The sequence below is a fragment of the Heterodontus francisci genome, chromosome 43 (genome assembly GCF_036365525.1).
Source record: "Heterodontus francisci isolate sHetFra1 chromosome 43, sHetFra1.hap1, whole genome shotgun sequence".
Taxonomy (NCBI): domain Eukaryota; kingdom Metazoa; phylum Chordata; class Chondrichthyes; order Heterodontiformes; family Heterodontidae; genus Heterodontus; species Heterodontus francisci.
Window position 1 is genome coordinate 30,868,925 of NC_090413.1, and position 18,348 is coordinate 30,887,272.

General features: G+C 49.7%; 1 protein-coding gene across 1 annotated transcript in view; it reads right to left on the minus strand.

The window, feature by feature from the left end:
* Positions 1-18,348, minus strand: part of LOC137355658 (potassium channel subfamily T member 2-like) — a 121,357-nt gene that overhangs the window by 12,656 nt on the left and 90,353 nt on the right. Inside the window, exons 7-16 of the mRNA XM_068021031.1 lie at positions 17,623-17,803; positions 16,559-16,723; positions 15,988-16,124; positions 14,393-14,456; positions 6,571-6,679; positions 4,357-4,465; positions 3,752-3,901; positions 3,024-3,256; positions 2,080-2,278; positions 1,471-1,576 (exon numbers count right to left, since the gene is read on the minus strand). Coding sequence (XP_067877132.1) covers positions 1,471-1,576; positions 2,080-2,278; positions 3,024-3,256; positions 3,752-3,901; positions 4,357-4,465; positions 6,571-6,679; positions 14,393-14,456; positions 15,988-16,124; positions 16,559-16,723; positions 17,623-17,803 — 1,453 coding nt within the window. The remainder of the gene's footprint in view (positions 1-1,470; positions 1,577-2,079; positions 2,279-3,023; positions 3,257-3,751; positions 3,902-4,356; positions 4,466-6,570; positions 6,680-14,392; positions 14,457-15,987; positions 16,125-16,558; positions 16,724-17,622; positions 17,804-18,348) is intronic.

Sequence of the window (18,348 nt, forward strand, 5' to 3'; positions counted from 1 at the left end):
TGAATTCCGCCACAGCCACTCAGCTCCTGACCTCATTACAGCCTTGGTCCAAACATGGACAAAAGAGCTGAACTCAAGAGGTGAGGTGAGAGTGACTGCCCTTGACATCAAGGCAGCATTTGACAGAGTATGGCATCAAGAAGCTCTAGCAAAACTGCAGTCAATGGGAATCAGGGGGAAAATCCTCCGCTGGCTGGTGTCATACCTAGCACAAAGGAAGATGGTTGTGGTTGTTGGAGGTCAATCATCTCAGCCCCAGGACATTACTGCAGAGTTCCTCAGGGCAGTGTCCTAGGTCCAACTATCTTCAGCTGCTTCATCAATGACCTTCCTTCAATCATAAGGTCACAAGTGGGGATGTTCGCTGATAATTGCACAATGTCCAGCACCATTTGCCTCAGATACCGAAGCAACTCATGTCCATATGCAGCAAGCCCTGAACAACATCCAGGTTTGGGCTGATAAGTGGCAAGTAACATTCACGCCACACAAGTGCCAGGCAATGACCATCTCTAACAAGACAGAATCTAACCATCTCCCGTTGATGTTCAATGGCATTACCATCGCTGAATCCCCCACTGTCAACATCCTGGGGGTTACCATTGACCAGAAACTGAACTGGACCAGCCACATGAATGCTGTGGCTACAAGAGCAGGTCAGAGGCTGGAAATTCTCTGGCATGTAACTCATCTCCTGACTCCCCAATGTCTGTCCACTATCTAACAAGGCACACGTTAGGTGTGATGGAATTCTCTCCACTTGACTGGATGGGTGCAGCTCCAACAACACTCAAGAACGACACCATCCAGGACAAAGCAGCCCGCTTGATTGGCACCACCTTCAACATTCACTCCCTCCACCACTGACACAGAGTGGCAGCAGTGTGTACCATCTACAAGATGCACTGCAGCAACTCATCAAGGCTCCTTAGACAACACCTTCCAAACCTGCGACCTCGACCACCTAGAAGGGTCAAGGCCAGCAGATGCATGGGAACACCACCACCTGCAAGTTCCCCTCCAAGTCACACAGCATCCTGACTTGGAACTTTATCGCCGTTCCTTCACTGTCGCTGGAACGCCCTTAACAGCACTGTGGGTGTACCTACCTCACATGGACTGCAGCGGTTCAAGAAGGCAGCTCACCACCACCTTCTCAAGGGCAATTAGGGATGGCCAATAAATGCTGGCCTAGCCAGCGATGCCCACATTCCATGAACAAATAAAAAAACGCTTCCACAAGGTGCTGCAGCTCCTTTCATTCTGAGTGGAGTCTGGAGACTGATCACACAAGTTGCAAGCGCCAGACTAGATGTAGCCTCACAGAACCATTGAGTGTTCCAGAGAACAACAGGCATTTGGCCCATCAAGTCTGTGCTGGTGTCTTTTTTCACTCGTTTGGTTTGGCCAGTCTAGGCTTGGGTTGGCCTGGTTAGTCTTGGTTTGTATTTGAATGTGTGCAGTGCTTACCTTATCAAGCCTGAGGCAGCAGAAAGGGGCTTTTTCCTGGAGAAGGTGACAGAGGTTGGGAGAGCTCCCGATGTAGGGGGAGTTTGTGGGATAGCCTTTAACCCACCTGCAAAAGAGAGAAGGATAATTAATCAATTCCTCCAATACACAGAACCCCCTCCCCACAGCAACAGCAACCCCTACCCCCACAAAGTCCTCCCAACACCGACCCACCCCCAACACTGACACTCCCCCCCCCCCCCCCACTGACCCTGCCAGACACTGAAACCCTCCCCACCCCCTTACACTCAATACCCCACCCAGCCCTGCACACACCGATTCCCCTCACCAGCCACCCATCCCCCCACACTGCATAAACACTGAACCACCCCAACACACACTAAACCTCCACCTCCTACACTCAACCCAACCCCACCCCCAACCCCTGCGCAGACTGATTCCCACCCACCCCCCCCCAACACCCAGTGATAGAGTGAGAGCTGGTATCCTGGGCATAAACTAACCTAGTGCTAGTCTCACACTTCAACTCTTCACATGAAGTTCTTGAGCCTAACTGCTTTAATCTAAATGAAGCAAGCTGGCTAAACCAGCACTCTTCACAACACTTACTGCGGCACAACAGAAATTTCGTCTTCTGACTGGTCACTTAGAAGGTCAAATGTGGTAATAGGTACCGAATTGAGCACCTCCAGCACGGGAGCAATGCTGTGACGTCTCTCCTGTGCCCTGTCTGAAGGCATTGTCAGCATAGTTCTGTTACCACCATCTGTGCTGCCCCCAGACTCCTGAATATCCATTGTCACAGTCCCTTCAACAGGAAACATTAAGAAATTTAAGGACTAGCGAGGTCCTACTGTTGAATTCATTCAATTTTGCAAACTTTCTCATTTCATCAAACTTCCTCTCGTGGAGGTTATTTTCACCTACCACATTTAAAAAAGAACCCAATTCCCTGTGCAGTACAGGCAAGGTCATCAGAATCAGTCTTGGAGTGTCTGAGTAAGGGTGCAATGGCCACTGCTGGAACCACCTACAAGAAGCACTGCAGCAACTTGCCAAGGCACCTTCAACAGCACCTTCCAAACCCACAACTTCCATCTTCCAAAAGAACAAGGGCAGCAGATGCATGGGAACACCATCACCTGCAAGTTCCCCTCCAAGTCACACACCATCCTGACTTGGAACTTTATCGCCGTTCCTTCACTGTCGCTGGCAGATAGAATCAGAGTAAAACAGTGAGAAAGATGGAGCACAGACAATTGAAAGACAGAATAATAGAGAAGACAGAAATGGAGACAGACAGCAAGAAACAGTGCAATAGAGAAAGAAATCTATGGAGTGACAGAAACAAAGATGGCAAAAGAGAGGAAAGGATAGAGAAAACTAGAAACAGATAAGAGTGAGGGAAAGAGACAAAAGAGAGGAAGAGACAAATTTAATAGTGAAAACAAAACAGAATGACATTAAGGAGGACAGAGAGTGATAAAGAGGGAAAAAAGCACCAGAAAAACAAAAAATTTACATATTGGACACACATGGTCTTATCTCCTTACCCATGCTGGCAATGATGCTATGCACAGGCAGTCTGGGGAGTCCATGGTGCACAGTGTGGGAGAGGCTATTCTTCAGATACTCATTCTGCTTAAAGATAAAGGCCGAGTTTTCCTCCTTTGAGATGTTGATGTAGAAACATGCATCAGTGGAAGCCATGATGTGGCAGGGACTGGGATTCAGGAGAATATTGTTATTACCCTCCCTGCGCACCCCAATCAAACATACCCTGTACCTGAAAACAAACACAATGACAGTCTTCATAATGTAAACAACTAAATGGACCAAACCCCGTCCCATTCCCTCCCATTGTACACAATCCCAATGGACTAACCCCCCATCCCATTCCCTCCCATTGTACACAATCCCAATGGACTAACCCCCCATCCCATTCCCTCCCATTGTACACAATCCCAATGGACTAACCCCCCGTCCCATTCCCTCCCATTGTACACAATCCCAATGGACTAACCCTCCGTCCCATTCCCTCCCATTGTACATAATCCCAATGGACCAAATCCCCGTCCCATTCCCTCCCATTGTACACAATCCCAATGGACCAAATCCCCGTCCCATTCCCTCCCATTGTACACAATCCCAATGGACCAAATCCCCGTCCCATTCCCTCCCATTGTACACAATCCCAATGGACTAACCCCCCATCCCATTCCCTCCCATTGTATATTGTGCTGGTCCAGCCTTGATTCTGAGGGACCCTGACACTACTTGCTTTTTGTGCGCGTGGAAAGAGGCAAATGTGAAGCTCTTTCCCTCGTATTCTCCAAAGAATTTGCTGTCGCCCAGTTTAATGTGGTACACCTCATTAGCTGAACATTGGCTGTACATTCGCTGCCACTGGTCTGCAGACTGATGTTCCTGCCTGTGAACAGAAATGATAAACAGGAGCCTTGTTTCACATCAGTAGTCTGGTGCTGTGCTGTTGCTGCATGTGCTGAGAGAATCTCCACCAGCAGCTCTTTATATCTTTGAAGCACACACACAGACACAGATACAATGGGTTAGATGCACAGCAGCATGATAGAATGTTTAAAAAAACCTCTAGAACTTTTTTTGAGTTTCCCAACGACTGCATTTGACCCTAGGTTACACGCATGACAGTGGCTCAACCAAAGATGAATTTATGCTGAATTTAAAATTTCTACTTGAAGCATTTCTAGAAAAGTTTCAGCCCCTCAGTGTTCATTCCCAGCTTGACGTTTTTAGCACCTATGAATTTGTTTGCCCACACTGGGCACTGAAGCTTTCAGTCACTTCCGCCTTTTCACAAACTTCTCCCAAAACACAAAAGAGAATTGTTTTTTTTTTAAAACTTACCGTCCCCTGGAGGTGTGGATGAGAAGGGTGATCAGTGTCGAAGTAGCTGGACAGACACAGTTTAGGGCTAGTATTGCATATTTAAACTCCTCCTCACAAACAACATGATCTGGGAAGACGAGAAAATCTGTTATATTGCAAACTGAGGAAACCACTGGGACTCCTCCTCACATGCGCATTCTCTTCACATGCACACAGACTTGGGAGTGTTCAATGGAACAATGTGGAGGGAGCTCCTTAAAGCTAAGCTGGTGTGTAAGAGTGATTAAGAAAATGTTAATGAAGGAACATTCTTGTCAAAGAGTTTGCTTTTCAAATAGCGCTAATTAGAAACAGTAAGGGTGCACTTTTATCCCAGCTGGGTATCTCAAATCAGGCTCAAGTGACATTAATCAGTACTGAGAGATGGCTGGCAGGTGCTGGAGGTGGATTCGAAAGCACCAGCAGACCACACACCCAGCAACAAGAATGAGGAGAAATAGTTTCAAATTATCTGCAGGAGTGCGCTAGGAGGAAGGTGCAACAGGATTCCTGGAGAATGTGAGGGCTGGGTGCTCCCCAGGGTGAGCACAGGAGGAGGTTCAAAGGCAGCTCTGGCTGACTTATTAGGCCAGTCAGCTGTCCATCCTGAGCTTGGGGGAACAGTGCAGGCTTGGCCAAATCTAACCGTCTTCAGAATGGAGGTGAGGCACTCCCAATTGCTCAAGGATTATGTGCCTAACCCATGGGGTACTGAGCTACACAGAACAGCAAGATCCCAGGTTGCATCACTGAGTTAGCTAACCTCATACAGGGCATCGCTACAGTTGGACTACATATTCTGACCCTAAGGGCTCACAGACAGACAGCTCCTGTTATACAGGATGTTCCTGCACTCAGCCCCTGTTATAAGGGATGTTCCTGCACCCAGCCCACTTTACAAAGAACAGTACAGCACAGGAACAGGCCATTCGGCCCTCCAAGCCTGCGCCAATCTTGATGCCTGCCTAAACTAAAACCTTCTGCACTTCCGGGGACCGTATCCCTCTATTCCCATCCTATTCATGTATTTGTCAAGATGCCTCTTAAACGTCGCTATCGTATCTGCTTCCACCACCTCCCCCGGCAGCAAGTTCCAGGCACTCACCACCCTCTGTGTAAAGAACTTGCCTCACACATCCCCTCTAAACTTTGCCCCTCTCACCGTAAACCTATGTCCCCTAGTAACTGACTCTTCCACCCTGGGAAAAAGCTTCTGACTATCCACTCTGTCCATGCCACTCATAACTTTGTAAACCTCTATCATGTCGCCCCTCCACCTCCGTCGTTCCAATGAAAACAATCCGAGTTTTTCCAACCTCTCCTCATAGCTAATGCCCTCCAGACCAGGCAACATCCTGGTAAACCTCCTCTGTACCCTCTCCAAAGTCTCCACGTCCTTCTGGTAGTGTGGCGACCAGAATTGCACGCAATATTCTAAGTGTGGCCTAACTAAGGTTCTGTACAGCTGCAGCATGACTTGCCAATTTTTATACTCTATGCCCCGACTGATGAAGGCAAGCATGCCGTATGCCTTCTTGACTACCTTATCCACCTGCTTTGCCACTTTCAGTGACCTGTGGACCTGTACGCCCAGATCTCTCTGCCTGTCAATACTCCTAAGGGTTCTGCCATTTACTGTATACTTCCCACCTGCATTAGACCTTCCAAAATGCATTACTTCACATTTGTCCGGATTAAACTCCATCTGCCATTTCTCCGCCCAAGTCTCCAACCGATCTATATCCTGCTGTATCCTCTGACAATCCTCATCGCTGTCCGCAAACTTACTAATCAGACCAGCTACATTTTCCTCCAAATCATTTATATATACTACAAACAGCAAAGGTCCCAGCACTGATCCCTGCGGAACACCACTAGTCACATCCCTCCATTCAGAAAAGCATCCTTCCACTGCTACCCTCTGTCTTCTATGACTGAGCTAGTTCTGTATCCATCTTGCCAGCTCACCTCTGATCCCATGTGACTTCACCTTTTGTACCAGTCTGCCATGAGGGACCTTGTCAAAGGCTTTACTGAAGTCCATATAGATAACATCCACTGCCCTTCCTTCATCAATCATCTTTGTCACTTCCTCAAAAAACTCAATCAAATTAGTGAGACACGACCTCCCCTTCACAAAACCTCTGTTATACGGAATGTTCCTGTACCCAGCCCCTGTTATACGGGATGTACCTGCAAATTTCACATGGAATTTGTTTTCTGGTTTCAGAATCTGAACATAGAGAGGACAGTTGGGGGCAAAGTCCTTCACAGCCCAGGCACGCAGGATAGTCTGATGATCCTGAAAGAAAACAAGTGGTTCAGGAATTATTTTGCAATGATCTGGATTGATTCTCCCCATTAGATCTGAGACAGGGAAGAATTGCTGTTTGTTGAGTTCATCCCCCATTGAAGATGTGACCTCCATGGGGGTCAAATACTCTCGGCTGCAGTGGCCCAGGAGTCTTTCCTTTGTGAATCTAGCCAATATGTGCCAGTGTGATCCTGTCTTTTCTGTACATCCACACTACATTCCAGTATCAGGTACAGGGCAGTGAGCAGAGACAGGAACCTCAGCTGAATTTCCCTCCAGGATGCAGAAGGCAATTGAAGCCAATTTTCTGCCTCGGCTCACCCACAGAACTGGATTTCTACAGATCAGTACCATACCGGACAGGTCAGGACATGGTATAACAGGGAAGGACAGCACATGTACAAGAATATGTTACACACAGGATAACACATGGATTCAAGTATGTTACAGATAACACACAGCCTGGAGAATGTAACACACAAGATTACACACTGGCTGAGCATTTTCCAGAGGGTCACACAGAGATTCAAACACAGGCTGGAATGTTACATACATTCCTTAAAACCTACCTCTTTGACCAAGCTTTTGCTCACCTGTCCTAATATCTCCTTATGTGGTTCAGTGTCGATTTTCTTTGAATTCATTCATGGGATGTAGGCGTTGCTGGCTAGGCCAGCATTTATTGCACATCCCTAATTGCCCTTGAGAAGGTGGTGGTGAGCTGCCTTCTTAAACTGCTACAGTCCATGTGAGGTAGGTACACCCACAGTGCTGTTAGGAAGGGAGTTCCAGGATTTTGACCCAGCGACAGTGAAGGAACGGCGATATAGTTCCAAGTCAGGATGGTGTGTGACTTGGAGGGGAACTTGCAGGTGGTGGTGTTCCCATGTATTTGCTGCCCTTGTCCTTTAGTAGGTAGAGGTCGCGGGTTTGGAAGGTGCTGTCTAAGGAGCCTTGGTGCATTGCTGCAGTGTATCTTGCAGATGGTACACACTTGTGCCACTGTGTGTCGGTGGTGGAGGGAGTGAGTGTTTGTGGATGAGGTGCCAATCAAGCGGGCTGCTTTGTCCTGGATGGTGTTGAGCTTTTTGGGTGTTGTTGGAGCTGCACCCATCCAGACAAGTGGAGAGTATTCCATCACACTCCTGACTTGTGCCTTGTAGATGGTGGACAGGCTTTGGGGAGTCAGGAGGTGAGTTACTCACCCCAGGATTCCTAGCCTCTGACCTGCTCTTGTAGCCAAGGGCTTTATATGACTACTCCAGTTCAGTTTCTGGTCAATGGTAGCCCCTAGGATGTTGATAGTGGGGGATTCAGCGATGGTAATGCCATTAAATGTCAAGGGGAGATGGTTAGATTCTCTCTTGTTGGAGATGGTCATTCCTGGCACTTGTGTGGTGCGAATGTTACTTGCCACTTATCAGCCCAAGCCTGGATATCGTCCAGGTCTTGTTGCATTTCTACACGGACTGCTTCAGTATCTTAGGGGTCACGAATGGTGCTGAACATTGTGCAATCATCAGCGAACATCCCCACTTCTGACCTTATGATTGAAGGAAGGTCATTGATGAAGCAGCTGAAGATGGTTGGGCCTCGGACACTACCCTGAGGAACTCCTGCAGTGATGTCCGGGAGCTTAGATGATTGACTTCCAACAACCACAACCATCTTCCTTTGCACTAGGTATCACTCCAACCAGTGGAGAGTTTTCCTTGATTCCCATTGACTCCAGTTTTGCTAGGACTCCTTGATGCCATACTCGGTCAAATGCTGCCTTGATGTCAAGGGCAGTCATTCTCACCTCACCTCTTGTGTTCAACTCTTTTGTCCCATGTTTGAACCAAGACTGTAATGAGGTCAGGAGCTGAGTGGCCCTGGCGGAACCCAAACTGAGTTTCATAGAGCAGGTTTTTTGCTAAGTAAGTGCCGCTTGATAGCACTGCCGATGACACCTTCCATCACTTTACTGATGATTGAGAGTAGACTGATGGGGCGGTAATTGGCCGGGTTGGATTTGTCCTGCCTTTTGTGTATAGGACATACATGGGCAATTTTCCACATTGCCAGTGTTGTAGCTGTACCGGAACAGCTTGGCTAGGAGCGCGGCAAGTTCTGGAGCACAGGTCTTCAGTACTATTGTCGGAACATTGTCAGGGCCCATCGCCTTTGCAGTATCCAGTGCCTTCAGTCGTTTCCTGATATCACGCAGAGTGAACCGAATTGGCTGAAGACTGGCATCTGTGATACTGGGGACTTCAGGAGGAGGCCGAGATGGATCATCAACTCGGCACTTCTGGCTGAAGATTGTTGCAAATGCTTCAGCCTTATCTTTCGCACTGATGTACTGGGCTCCCCCATCATTGAGGATGGGGATATTTGTGGAACCACCTCCTCCAGTTAGTTGTTTAATTGTCTACCACTATTCATGGCTGGTTGTGGCAGGACTGCAGAGCTTAGATCTGATCCGTTGGTTATGGGATCGCTTAGTTCTATCGCATGCTGCTTCCACAGTTTGGCATGCAGATAGTCCTGTGTTGTAGCTTCACCAGGTTTTTTTTTATTATAGAACATTACAGCGCAGTACAGGCCCTTCGGCCCTCGATGTTGCGCCGACCTGTGAAACCATCTGACCTACACTATTCCATTTTCATCCATGTGTCTATCCAATGTCCACTTAAATGCCCTTAAAGTTGGCGAATCTACTACTGCTGCAGGCAGGACGTTCCACGCCCTTACTACTCTCTGAGTAAAGAAACTACCTCTGACATCTGTCCGATATCTATCACCCCTCAACTTGAAGCTATGTCCCCTCGTGTTTGCCATCACCATCCGAGGAAAAAGACGCTCACTATCCACCCTATCTAACCCTCTGATTATCTTATATGTCTCTATTAAGTCACCTCTCCTCCTCCTTCTCTCCAACGAAAACAACCTCAAGTCCCTCAGCCTTTCCTCGTAAGACCTTCCCTCCATACCAGGCAACATCCTAGTAAATCTCCTCTGCACCCTTTCCAAAGCTTCCACATCCTTCCTCTAATGCGGTGACCAGAACTGCACGCAATACTCCAGGTGCGGTCTCACCAGAGTTTTGTACAGCTGCAGCATGACCTCGTGGCTCCGAAACTCGACCCCCCCTACTAATAAAAGCTAACACACCATATGCCTTCTTAACAGCCCTATTAACCTGGTTAGCAACCTTCAGGGATTTATGCACCTGGACACCAAGATCTCTCTGTTCATCTACAGTACCAAGAATCCTCCCATTAGCCCAGTACTCTGCATTCCTGTTACTCCTTCCAAAGTGAATCACCTCACACTTTTCCGCATTAAACTCCATTTGCCATCTCTCAGCCCAGCTCTGCAGCCTATCTATGTCTCTCTGTACCCGACAACATCCTTCGGCACTATCCACAACTCCACCGACCTTAGTGTCATCTGCAAATTTACTAACCCACCCTTCTACACCCTCTTCCAGGTCATTTATAAAAATGACAAACAGCAGTGGCCCCAAAACAGATCCTTGCGGTACACCACTAGTAACTAAACTCCAGGATGAACATTTGCCATCAACCACCACCCTCTGTCTTCTTTCAGCTAGCCAATTTCTGATCCAAAGCTCTAAATCACCTTCAACCCCATACTTGCGTATTTTCTGCAATAGCCTACCGTGGGGAACCTTATCAAACGCCTTACTGAAATCCATATACACCACATCCACTGCTTTACCCTCATCCACCTGTTTGGTCACCTTCTCGAAAAACTCAATAAGGTTTGTGAGGCACGACCTACCCGTCACAAAACCGTGCTGACTATCTCTAATGTACTTATTCTTGTCAAGATGATTATAAATCCTGTCTCTTATAACCTTTTCCAACATTTTACCCACAACCGAAGTAAGGCTCACAGGTCTATAATTACCAGGGCTGTCTCTACTCCCCTTCTTGAACAAGGGGACAACATTTGCAATCCTCCAGTCTTCCGGCACTATTCCTGTCGACAATGACGACATAAAGATCAAGGACAAAGGCTCTGCAATCTCCTCCCTAGCTTCCCAGAGAATCCTAGGATAAATCCCATCTGGCCCAGGGGACTTATCTATTTTCACACTTTTGAGGTATGCCTGGTGCTGCTCCTGGCATGCCCTCCTGCACTCTTCATTGAACTAGGGTTGGTCTCCTGGCTTGATGGTAATGGTAGAGTGGGGGATATGCCGGGCCATGAGGTTACAGATTGTGGTTGAGTACAATTCTGCTGCTGCTGATGGCTCACAGTGCCTTTTGGATGCCCAGTTTTGCATTGCTAGATCTGTTCGAAATCTATCCCATTTCGCACGGTGATCGTGCCACACAACACGATGGAGGATATCCTCAATGTGAGGGCAGGACTTTGTCTCCACAAGGACTGTGCGGTGGTCACTCCTACCAATACTGTCATGGACAGATCCATCTGCGACAGGCAGATTGGTGAGGATGAGTTCAAGTATGTTTTTCCCTCTTGTTGGTTCCCTCACCACCTGCCACAGACCCAGTCTAGCAGCTATGTCCTTTAGTACTCGGCCAGCTCGGTCAATAGTGGTGCTAATGAGCCACTCTTGGTGATGGACATTGAAGTCCCCCACCCAGAGTACATTTTGTGCCCTTGCCACCCTCAGTGCTTCCTCCAAGTGGTGTTCAACATAGAGGAGTACTGACTCATCAGCTGAGGGAGGGCGGTAGGTGGAAATCAGTAGGAGGTGCCGATGTTTGACCTGATGCCATGAGACTTCATGGGGTCCGGAGTCGATGTTGAGGACTCCCAGGGCAACTCCCTCCCTACTGTATACCACTGTGCCTCTGGTGGGTATATCTTGCCGGTGGGACAGGGCATACCCGGGAATGGTGATGGCAGTGTAAGGTATGATTCCGTGAGTATGTCAGGCTATTGCTTGACTAGTCTGGGACAGCTCTTCCAAACCCCATATGTTAGTAAGGAGGACTTTGCGGGGTCAACAGGGCTGGGTGTGCCATTGTTGTTTCCAGTGCCTAGGTTGATGTCGGGTGGTCCACCGATTTCGTTCTGTTTTATTGACTTCGTAGCAGTTAGACTCAACTGAGTGGCTTGCTAGACCATTTCAGAGGGCATTTAAGAGTCAACCACATTACTGTGGGTCTGGAACACATGTAGGCCAGACCAGGTAAGGACAGCAGATTTCCTTCCTTGAAGGACATTAGTGAACCAGATGGTTTTTTACAACAATCGACAATGATCAAAGTTACGTTTAGGGGGGATTCTGACTTAGAGGCGTTCAGTCATAATCCCACAGATGGTAGCTTCGCACCATTGGCTCCTCAGCCAAGCACATACACCAACTGTCTGAACCTGCGGTTCCTCTCATACTGAGCAGGATTACTATTGCAACAACACATCCTCAGTAGGGTAAAACTAACCTGTCTCACGACGGTCTAACTTTTAATTCCAGATTTATTAATTGAATTCAAATTCCACCTTCTGTCATAGTGGGATTCGAACCCATGTCCCCAGAGCAATACCCTGGGTCTCTGGGTTATTAATCCAGTGACAATACCACGACGCCACTGCCTCCCCATTGTTTGAATACACTCTTGTGAAGCATCTTGGGATGTTTTACTACATTAAATGTGCTATATAAATGCAAGTTGTTGTTGGTAACATGGATTAGAGTGTTACACACAGGTTGGGGTTGGTGGCTGGGGTTTGATTTAATGGGATCGGGAAAACTATCGACAACATCATTGTTACTCTCGCGCCCTTTTCACCTCAGGTTTCTTTTACCAGATGCAGCTGAGTCACAAAAACAGCCTCATGAACTGTTCACTAATGGAGCCTTCTTTCTGGCTCGAGCCCAATTTACTAACTTCTGCTGCACCTTTTATGGTCAGTTTTTACAACCTTTTATCTAAGCTAAAGCATTGCAGATTAACAGTGCCCCAGGACACAGAGTAAGTGACAGCTGGGGGGTGGGCATTGGGAGAGACAGGGCTCAAACTCCAATGGTTAAAACAGAAACAGACAGCGGGCAGGTAAAGGTGATGCTGTCATTGTGGTTGCAGCTAGCCCTTGTGGTTGGGGGGGGGCGGGGAGGATGTGGGGCGAAGGGCACAGGGGGAGCTAATGGGTGGGGGGGGGGGGGGGAAGAGAGAGGACACATGGGGAGGTAGTGGGGAGAGGACACATGGGGAGGTAGTGGGGGGATGACCCAGGGGGCGGTAGTGGGGTGGGGGGGGAGGGAGGAGGACCCAGAGGGAGGTAGTGGGGGGAGGACCCAGGGGGCGGTAGTGGGGTGGGGGGGAGGGAGGAGGACCCAGAGGGAGGTAGTGGGGAGAAGTACCCAGGGGACGGTAGTGGGGGGAGGACCCGGGGGGGAGGTAGTTGGGGGGGGGCGTGGAAGGAGTGTTTTTGGGGAGAGGACCCAGGGGGAGCTAGCGTTAGGGGATCAGGACACAGGGGAAGGTAGTTGGGGGGTGGGGGAGGGGGGGAGGACCCAAGGGGATGTAGTTGTTATGGGGGGGGGGGGGGAAAGGACCCGGGGGAGGTAGTTGGGGACGGACCCAGAGGGAGGTAGTGGGGGGGAGGGGGGGTTTGGGGAGAGGACCCAGGGGGAGCTAGTGGTGGGGGATCAGGACGCCGGGGGAGGTAGTTGGGGGGGGGGAGGGACTCAGGGGGAGGGAGGTTGTGGGGGGGGGGGGGGGGGGAGGAGAGAGGGCGGACCCAGGGGGAGATAGTGGGGGGGGGGGGGTAGGGGGGAGTGGAAGGAGTGTTTTTGGGGAGAGGACCCAGGGGGAGCTAGCATTAGGGGATCAGGACACAGGGGAAGGTAGTTGGGGGGTGGGGAGGAGGGGGGGGGAGGACCCAAGGGGATGTAGTTGTTGTGGGGGGGGGGGGGGGGAAAAAAGGACCCGGGGGAGGTAGTTGGGACGGACCCAGAGGGAGGTAGTGGGGGGGGGGGGGGTTTGGGGAGAGGACCCAGGGGGAGCTAGTGGTGGGGGATCAGGACGCCGGGGGAGGTAGTTGGGGGGGAGGTAGTGGGAGGGACTCAGGGGGAGGGAGGTTGGGGGGGGGGAGGAGAGGAGGGCGGACCCAGGGGGAGATAGTGGGGGGGGGGGGGGGGTAGGGGGAGTGGAAGGAGTGTTTTTGGGGAGAGGACCCAGGGGGAGCTAGCGTTAGGGGATCAGGACGCAGGGGGAAGGTAGTTGGGGGGTGGGGGGGGGGGGGTGGGGGTGAGGACCCAAGGGGATGTAGTTGTGGGGGGGGGGGGGGGGACTGACCCGGGGGATGTAGTTGTGGGGGGGGGGGGGGTGGACCCAGGGGGAGGTAGCGTTAGGGGATCAGGACGCAGGGAAAGGTAGTTGGGGGGGTGGGGGGGGGGGGGGGGGGGGAGGACCCAAGGGGATGTAGTTGTGTGGGGGGGACAGACCCGGGGGAGGTAGTTGGGGTGGGGGGGGGGGGGGGGGGACCCAGGGGGAGGTAGTGGGGAGCCAGGCCCTGCAATAGGGCAGTTTTAAAACACTTCAAATTGCACTCTCAGGGTTTTGAGGGACACTTGGGAAAATTTTCCCATAACCAGTCCACTTCTGAGGGGGGAGACTGTGGGGTCAGAGCCAGCCTGCGGATCGTATGTTTGACACCAAGTACTAGACAGGTAGATGATTGTACAGAATGTTTTAGACAGTCGGAGGTACGTACAGCAGCTATCCTGTCCACTTCAAACCGGTTACTAAGAATAAAGCAAGCTTCTGCATCATCCATTCTTCGACAGCCAATGAGGGGAAACATAGGGGGTCGAGTTAAAAGATGGAGGAAGGAACAGGATGACATGTTAGAAACAATCACATCAAATCAGAAAAGTTACTTCACAGCAAACAAATGGCTGACATCAAATTACTGTTTGTGTCTGTCCAATCCCCTATTGCTTTGTGTTTCTCTGTCTTTCTCAGTCTTATTTTTTGATGATCTTCTCACTGTGTGTTTGTGTGTCTGCTTTTTTAAAACAAAAATTTTTCATGGGATGTGGGCATTGGTGGCCAGTATTTATTCCCTTTCCCTAATTGCCCTTGAACTGAGTGTCTTGCTAGGCATATTTCAGAGGGCATTTAAGGTTAACCACATTGCTGTGGGTCTGGAGTCACATGTAGGCCAGACCAGGTAAGGACAGCAGATTTCCTTCCCTGAAGGACATTAGTGAACCAGATGGGTTTTTCCAACAATCGACGGGGGTGTGTGTGTGTGTCCGGGGGGGGGGTGGTGGGTGTCGGGGGGAGGGGGTTGTGGTCGGGGGGGAGGGGGTTGTGTCGGGGGGAGGGGGTTGTGTCGGGGGGAGGGGGTTGTGTCGGGGGAGAGGGGGTTGTGTCGGGGGGAGGGGGTTGTGTCGGGGGGAGGGGGTTGTGTCGGGGGGAGGGGGTTGTGTCGGGGGGAGGGGGTTGTGTCGGGGGGAGGGGGTTGTGTCGGGGGGAGGGGGGTGTGGTTTGTCGGGGGGGTGTGTGCACCTGTGTTCATGGTGGTGAAAACTGATTCCATAAATAATTTTAGAAATGAGTTGGCAAAATACTTGAGGCTTCCGGACAGCAAAACAGGAATGAGAGAGTAAGAACGACTGCTGTTTGAAGAGCTGGCACAGCTCAATGGACCAAATGGCCTCCTCTGTGATGTAAGTTTCTATGAATCTGTACATGTGTCTGTCTCTCTCAATGTGTGTGTTTTCATGTCTCTCTCACTGAATGTTCCTCAGTGTGTACATTTCTTCATGTCTCAGTGGGTGCATTTCTCACTCTCTTTTTGTCAAAGTCTCTGTGTCCGTGTATCCCTCTCTGTGTCCGTGTATCCCTCTCTGTGTACGTGTATTCCTCTCTGTGTACGTGTATCCCTCTCTGTGTACGTGTATCTGCCTCAGTGAGTCCCCCTTGTTCTATCTTTATATTCATTTGTGTCTCTATCTTTATTTACTTCTGCCTCAGTGTGTGCCTCTCTGCCTTCCTCATTCTTTCCCTATCGCAATGCATCTGTCCCTCTGCTCTCTCTTCCTATCTGCATGTAACCTGTCTCTCAGAGTCTGCACTTTCAGTCAGTCGTCACTGAATGATGACAGTCAGGATTACCAGAATTCAGCGGTCCCTTTGCACAATTTTATCCAATAGTTTAGGAAGTCATGGCCTCCAATTTCAAATAATACTGTTATTATAACATCTCCAGGTGAGCAACAGGGCTGAATATAAATTGACATCAGCAGGCAGCTTATCACCAGTTTAGCTGTGTTTATATTATCATGTACAGCCAGGACTAACTTTGCCCTCATCAGATCCTGGTCCTTCAGCGCAGAGCCGTGCAGGTAGATGACTCTTTGCGACCATAGTGGGATTTGCAGCACACGCCGAACCTGGACATCCGTTTCAGAGGGGCACAAAATCACAACGTAGTAATCCTTGGGTCAGAATAAAATATACATCAATGCAGAGTGACAGAGATTCACATGGCAGAGTAATTGGGCAGCTCTTGTCATCAGACGCACAGGAGAGGCAACTGCTTACACCATCAGTCACTTCACTAAGTCCCTCGACTCTCACATCCAGTTCCCTCGAGCCATAACTCTGGTCAAAACTTCATTATGTGACTGCAGTGTCCACAATTCAGGAATATCAAGGTCATCAATATTTCCACCCACCCAGACCCTTTCCACATCCCCCCCCTCACCCACCCTCCAGGCTCCCACAATCAGACACCCACACATCAGGACTGACCCATATAACCTATAGGATTTACAGGACAGACTCCTACAGAGAATGCACATTGTCCACTTGAAAGGGCACTAAGCAATGAATTATAAGAACACACAAGTGCTGTTGTGCAAATGGTGACCTGTAATCTTGGGTGAGCATAGAATTCATTCAGAAAATCCATAAGAAGGTCGACTTTCAGCGAACTAACGCACAAGACCACATGTTTCTCTGTCTGTGCTCTGTACCGGCTATAATTGCCACCAGATTTCTGTCTCTCCATCCACAGATATGCCAGTTGCTCAAACTGGGGAAAAAGCAAAAAAAAGATTATCTTATGTTCACAAAGAGGCAGAAACTATTAAATCACTATCAGAAATCATGACACAAATGCGAGAAATAATTACAATGTAAAGTGCTGTTCTACTGAAGCCTACAGCCCATTCCACCCTTAGCGTATGCTGACTTAGCCATTCCCAGTCAGGGTGAGGCAAGAGGCTTTAATTGGCTGCAGCATTTCTGGGTGACACATATCAGCCCGGGTTCCAGCCCCCGAGACCTGCTGGAAACTGCACATGTGCACACATCAGTTAAGATTACCACTGGGCCTGGCTAGGTTGGCCCTTCACATAGATGCAGCGGAGGGGCTGAGGGATGTGAGGTGGCATCAGTGCACAAGTGGAAACTGACTTCACATCTGTAGATAATGTCACCAAAGGCAATAAATGAGGCACAGGAGAGGATGAAGGATTCAGCTGCACTTTGTGCTTCACTTGACCATTGGACCAGCTCTAACAACCAGCTCATCTCTTGTTAAGCTTGAAACTTAATGTTACAAATCTCAGAGGACGAGCTGGGTGAAGGTCTGTCACACTGTCAAGAACATTCTATTCCTGATAAGCTGACTTTCAATTTGTCCTCATTCCTTCCCAGGGCCTCAGTCCCTCAGCTTTTTCTTACTCTTACAATCTACAGACTTTTAAAGCCCAGGCTTGGCCTCACCTAATGACTACAATGATTAAACCCATGTTCTCACCGTTGTTTCATCCTGCACTGTGGGGCGAGGTTTGTCCTCCGGGGAGCTTGCTCCACTGCAGAGCCTGATTCCCCTGAGGCCTGCTCTCCCTTCAAGGCCTGCTGACACTGAGTTGTTGTGCCCACCACCCCCCCATCCAAATTGTCCATTGCCCAGCATTTGACTCTCACCTGAATGGGCAGCACAATCAATGCCACACAGATCATGATGACCACCAAGAGCTGGGATGGCCAAATCCTGGGTGTTACATCACCGAAGCCAACAGTGGAGAAGGTGACGATGCAGAAGTAAAGGGAGTCAAACAGAGTCAGGTTGTTCCCTGCTCGCTCGAGGTGCTGAATCCCACAGATACTGAGAGAAAAACAATATCTCACTCAGTGAAACTGAATGGAGAGAGTGGGGGAGGGGTGGGGGGGTAGTGAGGGTAGGGGGGAGTGGGGAGTGGGGAGTGGGGGTGAGCGTGGGGGGGGGTGGGGAGTGGGGGTGAGGGTGGGGGGGCAGTGGGGGTGAGGGTAGGGGGGGAGTGGGGGGGAGAGTGGGGGGGAGGAAAGTATAGGTGGTCTGATTAGCAAGTTTGCAGACGACACTAAGATTGGTGGAGTAGCAGATAGTAAAGGGGACTGTCAGAGAATACAGCAGAATATAAATAGATTGGAGAGTTGGGCAGAAAATTGGCAGATGGAGTTCAATCAGGGCAAATGCGAGGCGATGCATTTTGGAAGATCCAATTCAAGAGTGAATTATACAGTAAATGGAAAAGTCCTGGGGAAAATTGATGTACAGACAGACTTGGGTGTTCAGGTCCATTGTTCCCTGAAGGTGGCAACGCAGGTCAATAGAGTGGTCAACTCCATGGATGAGGGTGTAGAAGGGTGGGTTAGTAAATTTGCGGATGA